This window comes from Saitoella complicata, assembly GCF_001661265.1.
Source record: "Saitoella complicata NRRL Y-17804 unplaced genomic scaffold SAICOscaffold_26, whole genome shotgun sequence".
NCBI classification, from domain to species: domain Eukaryota; kingdom Fungi; phylum Ascomycota; class Saitoellomycetes; order Saitoellales; family Saitoellaceae; genus Saitoella; species Saitoella complicata.
In genome coordinates this window covers 181,568-198,134 of record NW_017567017.1, presented here as the reverse complement: position 1 = coordinate 198,134, position 16,567 = coordinate 181,568, and the positions used below count along the sequence as shown (strand labels likewise).

Genomic DNA, 16,567 nt, shown 5'->3' with positions numbered 1-16,567 from the left:
AGCAACACTGACATCAACACCAACCGGTTCATCCCACCCACAACGTATCATCAGCACGCACCCGTTCTATGCGTCGCTTAACCTCGTCTTACCTACGGAGCTTTATGAATGTGTATGGGATTTGTTACCGAGGATGGAGTATGGGAGTGCGCAGGTGCCGTTGGGGAGGTTCCCATTCCGGTCGAGCTCGAGCGTGAGGCCTGGCATTCGGCTGCCACACAAGCCACCCCCGCGTCCCTAACCTCGAAAAGGCAAAAAACGTACGAAGGGACCAGACCAAAGATTTTCATGAGCTCGTCGTGTCCATTTTGCAGCATTTGTGAGAGCAGCGTGGTGGGTTCTGACTTACGAGATGTCAAGAACGCCTTTGTCTTGCTGTCAACCAGGCACTGTGTTGCTTTCCTCGATATCCAGCCTATGACACTTGGACATACTCTGGTCGTTCCACGGGAGCATTGTAAGGCTGCAGGAATCCATTCTGTGCTGAAACTTACCGTGGATTAGGCATGCGATTAACTGATCTTTCATCGGAATCTGCTGCTGAAGTAGGGCGGGTAATGCCTTTACTTGCACGAACCGTCTGCGCAGCGGTGGGCGAACAAGGAGGAGGCAAAGTCACGGACTTCAACTGCATTCAAAACAACGGTGGGCGAAGAGCCATCTCTATCTACAATTCAACTCATGCTGTTGGTATTCGTTTAGGCCCGTCGGCAGGACAGGTTGTTGACCACGTTCACTTTCATTTGATACCCCGAGGAGATGCGCTTGCGAAATGGAACATGTTCGGTAGTGTCCGATTTCCGAATGATCCTGTTTGGTAGCTAATTTTGAACCAGGTAAGGGTCAGCGAGAAGACATAGATGATGAAGAGGGCGCCGCGCTGGCAGCAAGGGTACGGTCATATATTGCAGAGGATGCAGAAGCACGCTCGGCCAAGCTATAGATCAAGATGGCTGCATTCGGCGAGATTGAATTCAATCTGCTTCCCTAGCCTAACGAAGTCGTGCTTCCATGAATCCCATCGGTGTCGACGTTGAAGGGACCAGAGGCATTTCCCTAATGACAACAGAAGATGCAGCCATGCTACTCGGATAATTCAATTGCAGAATCCATGAAACCTGCCGTATAATAAAGTCCGAATGTTATTCCTGTCCTTTCCTAACAGAAAACGCATTTTCCCAGGCCTCGCATCTTGCCGCGCAAGTCTATGTGGCGTCCTGCAGCAACGACGTCGTACGCTCGTTCTCGCAGAACTTTCCTTACGATCTCATCGTTTTTGATCTCCAACAAACGCAAGTATGTCAAGCGAACAGCCTCCTGCTACGGCGTCGCTGCCGACTCTGACGCCATCTCTCTGCTTTCACATTACATACTTGAAAGGTCCGTTGCCTTTGCCTTAACCCGCCTGCAACGGCCGACTAACCTGGATCTGTTAGATTTCCTGCGCTACTCCAGAGCGTCACTTGACGATACGATTTCCGCACATCTGAACGCTCTGAATAAGTACCCGGCGTTCGACCCGGCCTCGACATCCTCAAGTACTCGCCGCCCACCAAGAATACTCTCCCGTGCAGTCTGCTACGAATTCCTGAATAACACTCTCCTCCCAAAATGGAACGACAGAGATCGCGTCTACGAATACTGCGCAGACTTGGCGAAACAAGCCGAGTTAGAAGAAGCGGCAGCGGGGGCATCACTCGCGCCGACGAACAAACCACGAGCTAGGCTTGATCCCTATGGTGCACGGACATTACCGGTGGAAGAAAGTCAGTTGAGTCGTGTGATCCGATTCGAGAGGAAATCGGATAGTATCGTGAGGGATCGGACGTGGGAGGTGTTGGGTGAGCGGTGTGGATTTTTGTGGGGGAGGAGGTGGGAGGATGAGATGGAGCGGTGGAGGAAGGAGAAGGGAGGTCAGTGATCTCTGATGACGCCTTCGTACGGGTCGTCTTCCATGGTCTACATCGTGTCGGTAATCTGCATCTACGTTGGGTAAGTGTACAATGAGCGTGATTTACGGTGAACGCAGGAATATCATGAGCATGAGCGAATTCAAATTATGACAGTACCCTTATCGCTATCGATGCAAGAATACGAAGAGGTCTCCGCTCCAAATAGCAATGCTTTTTCGCTCCACTCTCTTGAACGGCCATCTTAAATGGCGAGCTCATGAAATGGTGCCATTGCTATCAAAGTGCGCCATCGCTATCAAGCCAGAACGGAGGTATATAAGCCGAGACGATGTGAAGGGTTTCGCGGGTGAGCGCGCCCGTGTCGAGCAAGAACTCGAACTCCTGAAGCGCGAGTTAGCCCAAGGTGGATCCCTAACATGCAACGAGTGTTCATACCTGGTACACCTTCCTGAGCGCATTGTTTACCTCGGCTCTTGTCTGATCAATGTCGAGGACTGTGGTAGACAGTCTTGGTGATAGTTGGATTGGCAATGCAGTAACCACAGACGACACGACAACGAACGAATAGATGTGTGCGGCCTTCATGTTGATGGGCTAGTAACAATTTGGTAATGATTCGATTCTTGTTAAGGCAAGCACAGTCCACAGCGAGGTGCCCTCCTTATGTATCGTTGAACCCGCCTGTTTCCATGAGACGGCTGTATGGATATCCTCATGGTGCGCATTCTGCCCTTGACTGTAGGTTTCCCACCGTGAGTCTTCGCTCGCGGGCCGCACGACCCGCTAAGATGGGATTAAACATTCGGGGCTGAAGCGATATCAAATGATGCGATGATAAGCATTACTGACATGTCTTGTCCTGCATCATTATTGCGTTAGATGGGAAACGCAGGTCGGCGGGAGTCATGGCATCACGATAAGTTGCATGGAGCAGGCTAACGTGAACCTCCAACGTGCAAGACTTTGGCAGTCCGGACTTGTTGGGCGACTGTCCAACCTCGTCATTTCAAAGATGGTCCGCCAATTGAAACTCAACAGACATGTGAATGCCCGGAATGATTCCTGACACGCTCCATGCAATGGCCCGTCGCCACTTCTCCACGCCGTAGTGTAAGAACCCGCAGCCCTCCGAGGGAGTGGTTTCACTGCTCAGCGTCAAGGTTGGGGGACGAGTCCCTTTGTAAGGACCTTGGTGGGGCTGACCTAACAACTTTCACAGACTGGCTTGCAGGCAGGACCAAGCAGCCTCTGGTAAAGGTCGTGCACCGCGGTGCACCCCGTAAGTTTCCCACGCTTGCGAGGAATACAACTCTATAGACATTTCAGCCCATACAGGGGATATACAGCCAGGGCCGTGAATGAAGTACGAAGCATCACAAGGCCGTGTCTCCATACACAATCACAGGATAGGAGCAGACATGAACAGAATATACGCTTGACCAACAAAACATCTTTTTTTCTACCGTAAGTAGATGACCAATTACCCCAGCCAGCAACCAGGGAAAACCAAAAAGACATCCAACTAGCCAAACATCACATCACCTAAAACAGCAACATTTCCTTTACGCAATTCTCCTAGAGGGAGAACATGCTTAGAGCTGGTGGAGCTGCTTCAAGAAAGCCTCACCGGCAGACTTCTGGCCGTGCTCCTCCTTCTGGTTAGCCTGCTTAGCAGTAACGTAAGGGTTGAGACGGAGCATGACAGCGCGGTTCTTAAGAGGGTTCTTCTTCTGAACGTGGGTGCGCTTCTGGTGCTTGGGACCAGCAGGCTTCAAGACAGACTGGATCTCGTCGGAGTTGATGAGACGGGTGATGTCAGGGTTGGAGATCTGGTGGGAGGGGAGGAAGTAGTCCTTCTTCAAGGCGGATCCCTTCTGGTAGGTACCGTAGATGGAGTCCAAGAGCTCGAAAGCGGACTGGGTCCAGATGATGAAGCGACCGAGGTGACCTCCGGGGGCGAGCTGGAGGAGGTTCAAGGTGCGGACGTTGGCGAGCTCAACACCGGGGATGTTGCGGAAAGCCTTAACGAGACCGTTGTCCTCAGAGTAGACAACGAGAGGACCACGACGCTGACGGTGGCGACGGTTCCTGAGCTTACCCTTACCAGCACGGACCTTGCGGGAGTTGGAAACCTTGATGACATCGCGGTAAGCCTTGAGCTCACGGAGGAGAGCAACAGCCTCCTTGGTCTTGGTCAAAGACTGAGCAGCGTCAGCAATGACGAGGGGAACCTCCTGGATCTCCTCGATGCGGTGACCGCGGGCGAGGACCAAAGAAGGAACAGCAGAGGCAGCAACAGCAGAGACGACAGCGAAACGACGCTCGTTCTGGTTGACCTTGACGTGCCACTTGCGCCAAACCTTGGTAGGAGCGAACATACGTCCACCACGGCACATGTTACCGAAAGCGGCCTGACCGGCACGGTGCGTACCACCACCGGAAACACGGGGGATACGAGCGACGGCACGACCGGTACCCCAGGACTCGGCGGAGGTCTGGTGACCGGCCTTGACGGAGACGGCGTAAGGCTGACGCTTGTTCTTAGCGATGGAAGTGTGGACGGCACGAACGATGTCGGGACGGATGGGGGCACGGAACACACCCGGGAGGTTGACGTTACCGGAAACCTCGCCGGTCTGGCTGTAGACGTTGATGGTGGGCCTGGCTGCGGCGGACTGAGAAAGACGATGTTAGTCCATGTTCGAGCACATTAAGAAACAGCAATTCAACGAGAAGACCAGATCAACCGACATCAATCGACAGCGATCAATCTGCTCTATTCAACCGTCGCATTGCCATCTCCATCCACAGATCACACATACCATTGTCGTTATCTGCTGGGGTTAGGTGTGTCAAGCTGTCCTCGGTCTGCGCTGAAATTTCCCAGTACACCGCGAACAAAACGGCGCTAAGCTGGCCCCGAGTCGGATCAAGCCCTAACGACCCAAAGTGGCGAGTGCGGTCCGGGCTGTGGCGGGTGCCGCTGGGTGCGCGCCTCACACGCGACTGGTATACGACATCGTGTGAACAAGCAAAACACCGCGAATAAGAAATGCCTGATCAGACGTCTGCGAGGCCGGACAAACCCGTGAAGAGGGAGGAGGAGACGTGGTATGTCTGTGCGACTTCTTTTTGGGCGAGACCGACTGACATGATCGAAGGGATCATTGCGCAGCTTGTACGACAGACACTGCGCCGAAGGACCCCGATGCACCCTGGATCCAGTGTTCGCCATGTCATTCGTGGTTCCACGTCCAATGCGTCGACCTGAAGGACAAAGATATTACCCGGATCAAGTCATACCACTGCGACAAATGTGCCGAAACGCGTGGCCCAACTACATGTCCGCCTCCCTCTCTACCCATCATCGTTTAAGTTGACTGACAATGGTGCAGACCATCCCCCACCCCGAGAAAGCGGTCGCAGACGCGAAAAGATCGATTACGCCGCCCTCAACATGGGCGACACTTCCGCGGCCCATACACACCAACACGCACACACACCCTATCTCACACGCACCTTTGCGCCCGACCACTTCCCCCGCCTCCACGGTCACGAGTTGACATCTGAATATGCGCACGCGACGGGATTGAAGACGCCGGCTGTGGTACCAGCGGAATGGAACAAAGGACTGAATATGAAGGTGCCGAAGTTGACGGTTCGTCAGGTTGCGGAAAGCGTGGGCGAGGACGTAGCAGTCGAAGTCATGGATGTGCCTACCCAATCGTCTTCGCCGGGGTGGACGTTGGGTTCGTGGGCGGATTACTATGAGACACCTGCGGCGGAGAGGGATCGAGTCCGTAATGTCATCTCTTTGGAAGTCAGTCAATCTGAGCTGGCTAAGGATATCGTGCGACCAAAGTTCGTCAGGGATCTTGACTGGGTGGATATGGTCTGGCCTGCTTCAGCAGGACCAGTCCCAGAGGTTCAGCTGTACTGTCTGATGTCGGTCTCGAACGCCTTTACCGACTTCCACGTCGACTTTGCGGCTTCGTCTGTCTGGTACCACGTCGTACAAGGAACAAAGACCTTTCTCTTCGTCCCACCCACCCCCGCAAACCTCCGGAAATACGAACTCTGGTGCCTCTCCTCCGACCAAAAAAAGACGTGGTACCCAGACACCCTCACCAGCAGTGGCTCCACCCAATGCGTCAAAGTTGAACTCAGACAAGGCGACACGATGTGTATCCCCTCCGGCTGGATCCACGCCGTCTACACCCCAACAGACTCCCTCGTAATCGGCGGCAACTTCCTAACCCCCATTAATATCCCCACCCAGCTCGAACTCGCACGAATCGAAGTCCGTACGAAGGTTCCAAAGAAATTTAGGTTTCCGAAGTTTCAGGAGGTGCTGTGGTTTGCTGTTGAGTATTATTTGAGGGAGAAGCCTGCGTTGGAGGGGAAGGGGTACGAGAGGCTGGGCGTGGGGGTGTTGGCGGAGTATCTTTGGGTTAGGGCTAGGAAGGCGAAGGGGTTCATGGAGGTGAGTGAGAAGGATCAGAAGGGCATTAGGGAGAGTATTCCGGGACGGATACGGGATAAGGCGGAGGGGTTGGCGAGGGAGTTGGGATTATGGGTACACTCCCTTGCACCGGATGAACCGCTACCGGAGTGGTCAACCATCGAAGACGTTGTTGCTCCCACGAAAAAACGCAAATCGGAAACAAAATCACAGGACAAGAAACGCGTCAAGAAAGACGACACAAAATCAGAATCTGAAGAACAAGAAACCTGGATGTTCGATTGTCCAGCGTGTGGAGTCCAAGGCGAGAACCTTGATGATGGTAGCGCGATGATCATGTGCGAGCGGTGCCAGTGCTGGATGCACGTGGATTGCCTTCCGAAGGAGAAAGTGCCAGCAGGCGAAGGGGACGAGTTTGTTTGCAGCAGGTGCGGGGAAGAATGATAATCCGGCGGCACACTAGGGCTACAGCTACTCACTCTTTCTTGTGTTATCGCCTGAGGTGGGGCTGAGTGGAGGGGAAGGATGGCAGAATGTTCCGCGGGTTCGTTCACGAGGCTTGCGTTGCGATCCGGTAGGTCCCGAAGCGCATCGCGGGGATCACGGTTTGCGAGGCTCGAGGGGGGTCGGGGTTTTCCCAGGGACGGCAGGGCATCTCGCGCCCATCTCATCTCGCCGGAGCAGCACATGTCCCACCCCGCGCGCCGCGACCCAGCCAGGCACCGAGGAGCTCTACGGCCAGCGCCCGCCAGCGCACAGAAAAAAGATAGGGACAACTCGGGTAGATCCACGATCCAAACCCTTAGCCGCAACCCACCTCCATTAAATACTACCCTCCCCCACCGTAACTCGCTCAGATCAACCCACCCTCTCTATACCACCCAGCATGTCCAACTACCCTAAGGAGCCCGAATTCGAGCAGGCCAAGGACGAGATCCTTTCCACCCTTGAGAACTCCAAGCTCTTCGAGAAGGAGCCCGAGCTCAAGAAGGTCCTCCCCATCATCTCCATCCCTGAGCGCATCATTCAGTTCCGTGTCGTCTGGGAGGGTGACGATGGCAAGGCCAACGTCAACACTGGTTACCGTGTCCAGTTCAACTCCACCCTCGGTCCTTACAAGGGTGGTCTCCGTTTCCACCCCTCCGTCAACCTTTCCATCTTGAAGTTCTTGGGTTTCGAGCAGATCTTCAAGAACGCCTTGACCGGTCTCCCCATGGGTGGTGGTAAGGGTGGTTGCGACTTCGACCCCAAGGGCAAGTCCGACAACGAGATCCGCCGCTTCTGCCAGGCCTTCATGGCTGAGCTCCAGCGTCACATCGGTCAGGACACTGACGTCCCTGCTGGTGACATCGGTGTCGGTGGTCGCGAGATTGGTTTCATGTTCGGTGCCTACAAGCGCATCAAGAACCAATGGGAGGGTGTCCTTACCGGTAAGGGTCAGACCTGGGGTGGTTCCTTCATCCGCCCTGAGGCCACTGGTTTCGGTCTCGTCTACTACGTTGCTCACATGATCGACTACGCCTCCGAGGGTAAGGAGTCCTTCAAGGGCAAGCGTGTCGCCGTTTCCGGTTCCGGTAACGTCGCCCAGTACGCCGCCCTCAAGGTCATCGAGCTCGGTGGTACCGTTGTCTCCTTCTCCGACTCCAAGGGTGCCCTCGTCGCCACCGGTGAGACCGGCTTCTCCGCTGAGGACATTGCCGCCATCGCTGATGTCAAGCTCGCCCGCAAGGACCTCACCGCCACCTTCGAGACCCGCTCCAACCTCAAGTCTGGCGCCTTCAAGTACGTTGAGGGTGCCCGCCCCTGGACTCTCGTCAAGTGCGACGTTGCCCTTCCTTCCGCTACCCAGAACGAGGTCTCTAAGGAGGAGGCTGAGGCTTTGGTCGACGGTGGCTGCAAGTTCGTCGCTGAGGGTTCCAACATGGGTTGTACCGCCGAGGCCATTGAGGTCTTCGAGGGTCTCCGTGCCAAGACCGAGGGTAAGCAGTGCGTCTGGTACGCCCCTGGTAAGGCTGCCAACGCTGGTGGTGTCGCCGTTTCCGGTCTCGAGATGGCCCAGAACTCTTCCCGTGACAAGTGGTCCTCCGAGGAGGTCGACCGTCGTCTCGCTGAGATCATGAAGAACTGCTTCAACAACTGCTTGCAGACCGCTGAGGCTTACACTGACTTTGTTGGTCTTCCTTCCCTCCAGGCTGGTGCCAACATTGCTGGTTTCGTCAAGGTTGCCAAGGCCATGAAGGACTTGGGTGACTTCTACTAAACTGCTTCCAAAAGGAGATAGAAGCGTCGGGCTTGATGCCGGCTTTTTGAGATGATATATTTTGTACGCTTAGGTGGGTTTGTTATGGGTATTCTTGGGAACGGAGTAAAGTTTTGATACAAAAATTGAGTTATATTTACATGATTTGTCTTGTCTCTTCCACCTTGTTCATTGTTTGTTCTTGTCAGTTCTTGTCGTCTTTTGCCGTCCGCCGGCGTTTCGTGTTGCTTGCTTATCTCACCCCATCTCAACGCTGCGCAGCTGTCGTACCGGACCCGTCGCCAGGCCAAGTCCGGAGCGTTGTGTGTCGATCAGTCCTGCCTCATCCCAGAAACTCAAACTCCCTTCGCCGTTTACGTTACCCGGAGGAACCTTAAGCCGATGAGACATCTGCCCCCAGAAACGGCCAGCGAACCGAAGTCATCCCAGCCTGTCAGCTGAGGGACCTCATCTCGACCCCAGACCCCCACTTACAAAAACGGTTGACTTCGGCGCCACGGGCGAAGGAGCCTATGGACATAGAGCTTCAGCACCCCAGGAAGCAGGCTTGATCCTAGTAAAAGCCACAGCTGGGGCTAAACAGACCAATTGAGGTGCAGGAAGCGAGCAGACCCTTGTAGACGGCTGGCCATTACTTTTGCAGGATGATTATGTCAGATTCTCTATGCTTGATCCGTCTTGTTTACCTACCAATTGATTGTTCACAGGGACCTCTTGAGGTTACAGGCGCGCTCTCCAGCCCCCGCCTTTCACCCCAGATGCAGTGCTGCGCTAAGGTCGCAGCCATCGCCCAAGTGCGTCACAGCCCGCTGAAGTGTTCACCCTTCAAAACCGATCCGATTCCCCGCCCACACAAGCACCGACCCATCTCCAAGTCATTGCAACAGCATACATCCTGAACATGTCCGATCAACCGCAGAGAGATGTCAAGAACCATCTCCTCTTTGAGATCGCTACTGAAGTTGCCAACCGAGGTGAGCAAAAATGCCTCCAACCACGTCGTGTTTTGGACGACAGCTAATTGACCGCGCATACAGTCGGTGGAATCTACTCTGTCATCAAATCCAAAGCCCCAGTAACTACAGCCGAGTATGGAAGCAGATATGTCGCCATTGGTCCCCTAAACCCCCGTTCTGCTGAAGTCGAGGTTGAAGAGATCCCCGTTCCCGCTGGCACTCCTCTCGAGACTACCCTCCGTTCCATGTCTGAGCGGGGTATCCGCTGGTTGTACGGAAGATGGTTGATCGAGGGAGCGCCAAAGGTTTTGTTGTTCGACACTGGATCTGCATATAAGTGGCTCGATGAGTGGAAGGGTGATCTGTGGAGTGTTGCGGGTATTCCTAGTCCTGCGCACGATAGCGAGATGAACGAGACTATCGTGTTCGGTTACGTCGTTGCGTGGTTCTTGGGAGAGGTCAGTTGTTTTCCATCGAAGTTGCAATGTCGACTAATAGCAGTTTACAGTTCGTTCACCACGAGCGGGAAAAGGCCGTCATTGCCCACTTCCACGAATGGCTTGCCGGTGTCGCACTTCCACTCTGCCGTAAGCGTCACATTGATGTTACCACCATCTTCACCACCCACGCCACTCTCCTCGGTCGTTACCTTTGCGCTGGCTCCGTCGACTTCTACAATAACCTCCAATACTTCGACGTCGATCACGAGGCTGGAAAGCGTGGTATCTACCACAGATACTGCGTCGAGCGCGCCGCCACGCACTCTGCTGACGTCTTCACCACCGTCTCTCACATCACCGCTTACGAATCCGAACACCTTCTCAAGCGCAAGCCCGATGGTGTCTTGCCCAACGGTCTTAACGTTGTCAAATTCCAGGCTATGCACGAGTTCCAGAATCTCCACGCTATGGCGAAGACCAAGATCAACGAGTTCGTTCGTGGGCACTTCTACGGACACTACGACTTCGATTTGGAAAAGACTCTGTATTTCTTCACTGCTGGACGTTATGAGTACCGTAATAAGGGTGTGGATATGTTCATCGAGTCCTTGGCCCGTTTGAACGAGAAGATGAAGGAGGCTCAGTCTGATATGACCATCGTTGCTTTCATCATCATGCCTGCCAAGACTCACTCCTACACTGTTGAGTCCCTCAAGGGTCAGGCTGTCATGAAGTCCCTTCAGGACACCGTCGCACAAATCCAGGCATCTATCGGTCAGCGCATGTTCGAACACGCTGCTCGTTACATTGGTGTGCCCGGTACTGAGGTTCCCGATGCCTCCAGCCTCATGACTCCTCAGGAGAAGGTCTTGTTGAAGCGTCGTGTCTTCGCATTGAAGAGAACTACCCTTCCTGCGGTTGTCACTCATAACATGGAGAACGACCAGGACGACCCTATCTTGAACCAGATCAGGAGGTTGCAGTTGTTCAATGACTCCAGCGATCGTGTGAAGATTGTCTTCCACCCTGAGTTCTTGAACTCAAATAATCCCATCTTGCCACTCGACTATGACGATTTCGTCCGCGGATGTCACTTGGGTGTCTTCGCCTCTTACTACGAGCCTTGGGGATACACTCCTGCTGAGTGTACCGTTATGGGTGTTCCTTCCATTACCACTAACCTCTCCGGTTTCGGTTGTTACATGGATGAGCTCCTCGAGCGTCCTCAAGACTCTGGTATTTACATTGTCGACCGCCGCATGAAGTCTGTCGATGAGTCTGTGGATCAGTTGTCTTCTTGCATGTTCGACTACACTAAGAAGACCCGTCGCGAGCGTATCACCCTCCGTAACCGAACGGAACGCTTGTCTCCTTTCTTGGACTGGAAGAAATTGGGTATTGAGTACACCAAGGCTCGTGTCTTGTCCTTGACCCGCGCATACCCTCACGCATTCGACGGCGAGGACGGTGATGCCTTTGACTTGGTTCACCGGACAAAGTTGCCGCCTCCGATGTCTGTTCCAGCTTCGCCTCGCAGTGGTCTCATGACCCCCGGTGACCTCGGATCCATGCAGGAGACTATGCAGGCTCTTAACACGGATGACTACGAGGGCTTCAATATGCCTGGTGCAGAAGATGAGGACGACCACTACCAGCCCTTCGTCCTCCACCTGAAGAAGAAGCCAGAGGGTTCCGAGGGACCTAAGGGAACCGACTACTTTGGTGCCAAGGACATCACCCCCTCGAACGGGGACAGAGCTTAAAGTAGTGAAAGGATCAGGACAACTGTCTTTGACGAGATTGTATGATATGAACGATGAACAACGGTGCAGCATATTTCTTAGACGCAATGCACTTTTTGGTCTTTTGGAAAAGTTTCCCTGTGTTTTTAGCTAGTTTTGATACCATTTTCCTTAATTCATTCTATATGACCAACGTTCTTGGGCTCTTCATGAATCTGCAGTCATGTCAAACCAGATAAATTCTGCTTTCTTGCCGCCTTTCTCTCCCACATTCTGGATGGTGATCTCCATTCCCGGCACTGCCCCGTCGATGTATGCGGTATCTCCTTCCCCAAGCTCGACCTCCCCATTCAGCAGGATCTTAGCACCGTTCTTCACCTCTTCGTTCGGTGGTACATATCCGCTTGATTGTGCGATCTGAATGTGCCCTTTCCTCTTGTTGTTACACTTCCCTCCAAACGAGCCGAAGGTGTGTGTTACAGTTTCTCCGGGTGGAAGGATGCAAGCGTACATTGCCAGATCCTGGTGAATTGGGATCGGCGCGTCTGATTTGGCTGTGTCTGAACCTGCAACGGTTGTCTCGTGTGTTGTGTTCGGTGGAAAAGATGCGTGGGGTAGGACGATGGGCTTTAGGACCGAAGTCTTTGAGGTGGGGGTGTGTGTTCGGGTGTAGTACGTTGGCTTGAGACCAGAGATTGCAGGTTTTGCCCTACACGACCGCCGTTAGAAGGGGCCTGCAGCGAACGGGTAGGAAGGGTAAAACGTACCATATCTGAAGAAGATGACAGTCCTTCTTCTTGTTATCGTTGACCTCAGAATGGCGAATGCCTGTACCGGCACTTGTATCTGTAAGAAAGCGTGAGTTCGGTATTCATCTATAGAGCCGCATTCTCTTACACTGAATGCCACCCGGGCCAATTGTTTCGACATGACCCAGGTTATCCCGGTGTGTCAGCTCGCCCTTCATGAGATACGTCCAGATCTGAAAACGTTGGGCGTCAGCATTGTGAATAGAAACAGTCGGCGTGGGCACTATACCTCGAAGTCGTCATGCTCATGCTCTGGAAACCCTCTACCCTTCGATATCCGGTCCTCATTGATCACCCGCAACGGACCCCACTGTGTATGCTTCTTGTCGGTATACTCCGCAAATGAAAAAGAGTAGTAAGCCTTGATCCAGCCATGGTCGACATGTCCTCTCGCTGCACTGCGTCTTGGGATAATCTTAAGTCGCTGCTGCTTGCCCATCGTGGTGTTTTGGTGGTTGTGCGGAGTACGCCGGTGCCGGTAACGTAGACTTTCCTTTTTCGGATAGGTAAGCGGTTACTAAGCTCGAACGTGGGAATATGGGGAATATATCATTTGGGGTATATCTGGTACTAACAGGTCATAAAGTATTATCAAATCCAACCTCTGGACCTATGTCACACGCAACACTTCTTCATCGCCTCCGTGACCTCGCCATTTCCGTTTTCCTTCCCGTTCTCAAAAGCATACTGACTCTCGCCCTGAGCCTGCAAAGGCCTGATATCCAACGCCGGATTCTGTTTGAAGAAGTTCGTCGGTCGCAACAGGATGCTGACAGGCTCCGTCGGCATGACCGGGAAGTCCTCCGCTCGTGGGAAGTGCGTCAAACCGAAGTTCAACCAGCACACAACATCAGTATTCTCAATGTTCGCCGCCTCCTTGGTCCATGTAATGATATTGAAATTGCCCTCGAGATCGTCCTCCAAACCAGACGTTTGCGGCACATAACGACCAGCGGGATAAAGTTGATCGTCCTTGTAGGGAGTGACCCAAAAGGTATGTCTCGCGAACCCAGCACGATTCCACACAAGACTCCCAGGCTGCGCCAACAAACGCGGAGACTCCCGCGACACGATCTTGTAAGCAACGGGCTTCTTCGCAGTCGGATGCATCTTAGACGGATTCACAATATCCCACGTACGGCTCGTCTCGTGATTATAGTCGCAGGCTGCTTCCGCCGTGGTCTTCAACACAGTCTTCTGGCAGAAGAATGCGTTTCCGTAAGGATTCTCCTCGGATCCAGCAGGGTGAGGAGAAGGCATGGCATCAGACTGCATAACCGAATTGTTCACGCCATCGACCTGTGGGTCGATGCGTAGACAGAAGATATGCTGGTGGTTATGCGCCGTGATACGCTCACCGACCTCAGTACCCCAAGGTGCAGCTTCCTCCGTTGGGTGTAGGCAGTATGTGTTGAGCATACCGGTAAGCTTAAGCTCCACCTGAATCGTACCATCAAGGAAGAAGTTCCAGTAGATGCAGTACTCATAGTTCGCAGCCGTGAAGACCTGGCTAACAACCAACTTTCGGTTCCTTGCCACGACACACTTTCCATCACGGAAATCCGTGTGCTTGAACAGGATCCCGGCATCCTCTTCATGGATACAGATCGCCTGCGGAATGACGACCGCTTCACCACGACGGTTGGAGTACACTCCATCGAGGTAGTGAATCGAGCCCTTACAGTCACACCCAAGCTTAAGCGAGTTCGTCATGGCTCCCATCCCATACTCTCCGACATCAAACGCATGTTTTCTATGATGCGGCGCAGAAGGCTCACCATACGGCACAACCATCTCCGCAATCGACAATCGATAAAACATCGAGCGATCCTTCCCTCCCTCCTGCGGATCCGCATATCGGATATTACTCAACACAATCCCCTCACGCGCATTGAAGCCAATGTGGAACTTGAACCCAGTCCACTCGACTTCGTTTCCGTTCATCTGAAAGGAGACGCCTTCGGGTTGGGTGATGTTGATGGGTTTGAGGTCGGGGCGATAAGTCTCTGCGACGAATTCGGGGAGGTAGTTGTATTGTTTGTTCGGGATAGGAGTACGCTCGCCATTGACGCTGCGGATATCAATCTCGATGACTTTTTGCGCATCCGTGTCGACGATGGGACAGAAGTCAAGCGGGTGAGCGTACTGGTTATCCATCGGAGACTCCTGTACACCAGGTTAGCCCATTCCGTAAGAACAAGAGAAACTTCTGTGCGTACCCTATAGTACATTAACGCCTGCTGCATCCTCCTCTTCGCCCCCCACCTCTTATCAAATCCAATCGTCCATGCATCACAATAGACCTTACTCATGTCCTCCACGCCCAAAATTTTACACTGCTCAATTACCCCCGGATCACTCCTCACGATACTCTCGACCATTTCCAGGTCCTCAAGTGAGATCGTGGGACACATTCCCGGTCGATAAGCGAATTTTTCGACAGTGGAAGTGGTGATGTTGACAATGGCCTCGTGAACCTGGGGAGTACCTTTCTCGAGAGCGATGACCAATGCTTTACGATCCGGTTTGGGTCCGGTGGATTCGAAATAGGCTAGGAGCTCAGTTTTTGCGGGTTCATGGAGCGTGATCGTGTTGAAGCAAAGATCAAGGGGTGTATGCTGACGAAGCAAATCCGCAACGAACGGAATCTCGGAAACCGAGAGAGGATCTATGTGGATGAACCATTAGCAACTCCCTGAGCAACACCCTGATCATTCCCACATACCAAGTGGGTGCATCGCGACAACGTCCTTAGAAGGCATTAATTCGAGACTTCAATTGTTGAACAAGAAGGAGCAGATGAGGCTATCCTAACCTCTTTATACCCTGTCTTCAAGAGCCGATCGGATAAGCAATGAGCATATGACCCCTCCCGGTCCCGGTAACTCTAAGCGGTCGCATCGTATCCTCGTATTAATTTGGGTGGGGTGCGTGTGTAGATAGGGAATCCCGGGGCCGCTTTCGAGGTCACTCGACCGATACCGTACGTCGATATCAGATGCCCCCGGTGCATGTGCGCCTATCCGACTTAAGGTGCCGCGGAGCATGAGGGTGATTACAGATTTGAAAATTGAATAATGTAAGGTATCTAAAAGCAATTGCTCATACGCGTAACCCATGCGCTCTTTCCTTTCATATGCTTCTCCAAAATCCAAACTTCTGCCCACGCGAACACTTCACCGCCTGATCGTTCCTCGGCCCTGTCATGCAATATAATTTACGTATACTCTTCTCCATCGTACAAGTCCTTTTCATCCCCTCTAACTGCCGTCAGATTTCACATCAGTCCTCTGTCGAGTTTCACCCGTCGGTCCCTGTCCTTCTGGGATAACAACGCCGTGCTCACCCAACGACATTATCCGACAAATTCACCAACAACTGCGCCAAACACCTCTTCGTCCCCGTATCCCCCGCCAAAACCTGGCTAAACGTTGCGTCCCTCAACGGCTCCGGCAAACACTGTCTCAACGCCTCTCGTGCTCTACAAAAAAAGTCAGCTCTCCAATCACACAAATCTTTCACGTTTCACGATTGACGGTGGCATACCTCGGGTTATCACTCAACCTCAAGTAACACCTCACAACATGCTTCAACAACCTAACCGCCTGCTGCTCCACCAAACTCTGTACCATATTCCCCAACACAGTCCCCACCGCATAAAACCTCTCATACGTCTGGCAAATATACGCCAACCCTAAATCATCCAACAAAATCTTTTGCACGATGAAGATCGCCACAGTCTTACTCAGCTCTGACCCAGTTTCCATGATGCGGAGACAGAGTGGGATGATTTCGGTGGAGAGGAGGAAGTTGATGACGGAGGTTGAGTCATTTTTGACGAGGGCGCCGATTACGCCGAGGGAGGTTAGGCGGAGGTATTCGAAAGGGCGGGATTTGGAGGTTGTGTTGAGGAAGGGGTAGAGGAAGAGGGGGATGTGGGCTGTAAATACACAACACGTCAGTCGACGGTATGAAACGGGGGGGG

At 53.1% G+C, this 16,567-nt stretch overlaps 9 protein-coding genes across 9 annotated transcripts in view; 5 read left to right on the top strand and 4 right to left on the bottom strand.

Annotated features, from left to right (window-relative positions):
* Positions 1-127: 127 nt before the first annotated feature.
* SAICODRAFT_85086 (HIT-like protein) lies at positions 128-1,079 on the top strand. Its single transcript, XM_019171389.1, has 3 exons — positions 128-457; positions 505-786; positions 837-1,079. Exons 1-3 carry the CDS (start codon positions 289-291, stop codon positions 941-943), a joined length of 558 nt encoding a protein of 185 aa, XP_019021541.1. The 5' UTR covers positions 128-288; the 3' UTR covers positions 944-1,079.
* Positions 1,080-1,298: 219 nt separating this feature from the next.
* SAICODRAFT_9974 (uncharacterized protein) lies at positions 1,299-1,921 on the top strand (the record flags this gene model as incomplete). The annotated part of the gene is made up of 2 exons (XM_019172189.1): positions 1,299-1,380; positions 1,437-1,921. 2 exons carry the CDS (start codon positions 1,299-1,301, stop codon positions 1,919-1,921), a joined length of 567 nt encoding a protein of 188 aa, XP_019021540.1.
* Positions 1,922-3,505: 1,584 nt separating this feature from the next.
* On the bottom strand, positions 3,506-4,738 carry SAICODRAFT_27635 (60S ribosomal protein L4-A; the record flags this gene model as incomplete). The annotated part of the gene is made up of 2 exons (XM_019167045.1): positions 3,506-4,588; positions 4,736-4,738. 2 exons carry the CDS (start codon positions 4,736-4,738, stop codon positions 3,506-3,508), a joined length of 1,086 nt encoding a protein of 361 aa, XP_019021539.1.
* A 206-nt stretch (positions 4,739-4,944) lies between these two features.
* On the top strand, positions 4,945-7,169 carry SAICODRAFT_85080 (Clavaminate synthase-like protein). The gene is made up of 3 exons (XM_019171388.1): positions 4,945-5,024; positions 5,075-5,256; positions 5,309-7,169. Exons 1-3 carry the CDS (start codon positions 4,966-4,968, stop codon positions 6,817-6,819), a joined length of 1,752 nt encoding a protein of 583 aa, XP_019021538.1. The 5' UTR covers positions 4,945-4,965; the 3' UTR covers positions 6,820-7,169.
* Positions 7,170-7,261: 92 nt separating this feature from the next.
* On the top strand, positions 7,262-8,635 carry SAICODRAFT_97225 (NADP-specific glutamate dehydrogenase; the record flags this gene model as incomplete). The annotated part of the gene is made up of 1 exon (XM_019172088.1): positions 7,262-8,635. One exon carries the CDS (start codon positions 7,262-7,264, stop codon positions 8,633-8,635), a length of 1,374 nt encoding a protein of 457 aa, XP_019021537.1.
* A 901-nt stretch (positions 8,636-9,536) lies between these two features.
* On the top strand, positions 9,537-11,794 carry SAICODRAFT_9969 (glycogen synthase; the record flags this gene model as incomplete). The annotated part of the gene is made up of 3 exons (XM_019172188.1): positions 9,537-9,609; positions 9,673-10,049; positions 10,100-11,794. The coding sequence occupies 3 exons, from the start codon at positions 9,537-9,539 to the stop codon at positions 11,792-11,794; spliced, it is 2,145 nt and encodes a 714-aa protein (XP_019021536.1).
* A 105-nt stretch (positions 11,795-11,899) lies between these two features.
* SAICODRAFT_73461 (Pirin-domain-containing protein) lies at positions 11,900-13,021 on the bottom strand (the record flags this gene model as incomplete). Its single annotated transcript, XM_019170864.1, has 4 exons — positions 11,900-12,482; positions 12,541-12,619; positions 12,671-12,755; positions 12,812-13,021. The coding sequence occupies 4 exons, from the start codon at positions 13,019-13,021 to the stop codon at positions 11,981-11,983; spliced, it is 876 nt and encodes a 291-aa protein (XP_019021535.1). The 3' UTR covers positions 11,900-11,980.
* A 176-nt stretch (positions 13,022-13,197) lies between these two features.
* Positions 13,198-15,497, bottom strand: SAICODRAFT_73460 (copper amine oxidase; the record flags this gene model as incomplete). The annotated part of the gene is made up of 3 exons (XM_019170863.1): positions 15,308-15,497; positions 14,802-15,250; positions 13,198-14,748 (listed from the first exon to the last, which is right to left on the bottom strand). The coding sequence occupies exons 1-3, from the start codon at positions 15,342-15,344 to the stop codon at positions 13,198-13,200; spliced, it is 2,037 nt and encodes a 678-aa protein (XP_019021534.1). The 5' UTR covers positions 15,345-15,497.
* Positions 15,498-15,924: 427 nt separating this feature from the next.
* SAICODRAFT_61822 (cell differentiation protein rcd1) overlaps positions 15,925-16,567 on the bottom strand; it is a gene marked incomplete at both ends in the record, with an annotated part of 1,295 nt that continues 652 nt past the window's right edge. Inside the window, 2 exons of the mRNA XM_019169864.1 lie at positions 15,925-16,063; positions 16,129-16,522. Coding sequence (XP_019021533.1) covers positions 15,925-16,063; positions 16,129-16,522 — 533 coding nt within the window. The remainder of the gene's footprint in view (positions 16,064-16,128; positions 16,523-16,567) is intronic.

What these genes read in the sequence shown, in the direction of transcription:
- SAICODRAFT_85086 (XM_019171389.1), top strand. Translation starts at nt 289, where the DNA reads ATGAGCTCGTCGTGTCCATTTTGCAGCATTTGTGAGAGCAGCGTGGTG. An exon ending in GGTCGTTCCACGGGAGCATT is followed by an intron (nt 458 to 504) that starts GTAAGGCTGCAG and finishes ACCGTGGATTAG; the next exon opens with GCATGCGATTAACTGATCTT. An exon ending in TGCGAAATGGAACATGTTCG is followed by an intron (nt 787 to 836) that starts GTAGTGTCCGAT and finishes ATTTTGAACCAG; the next exon opens with GTAAGGGTCAGCGAGAAGAC.
- SAICODRAFT_85080 (XM_019171388.1), top strand. Translation starts at nt 4,966, where the DNA reads ATGCCTGATCAGACGTCTGCGAGGCCGGACAAACCCGTGAAGAGGGAG. An exon ending in AAGAGGGAGGAGGAGACGTG is followed by an intron (nt 5,025 to 5,074) that starts GTATGTCTGTGC and finishes ACATGATCGAAG; the next exon opens with GGATCATTGCGCAGCTTGTA. An exon ending in AACGCGTGGCCCAACTACAT is followed by an intron (nt 5,257 to 5,308) that starts GTCCGCCTCCCT and finishes ACAATGGTGCAG; the next exon opens with ACCATCCCCCACCCCGAGAA.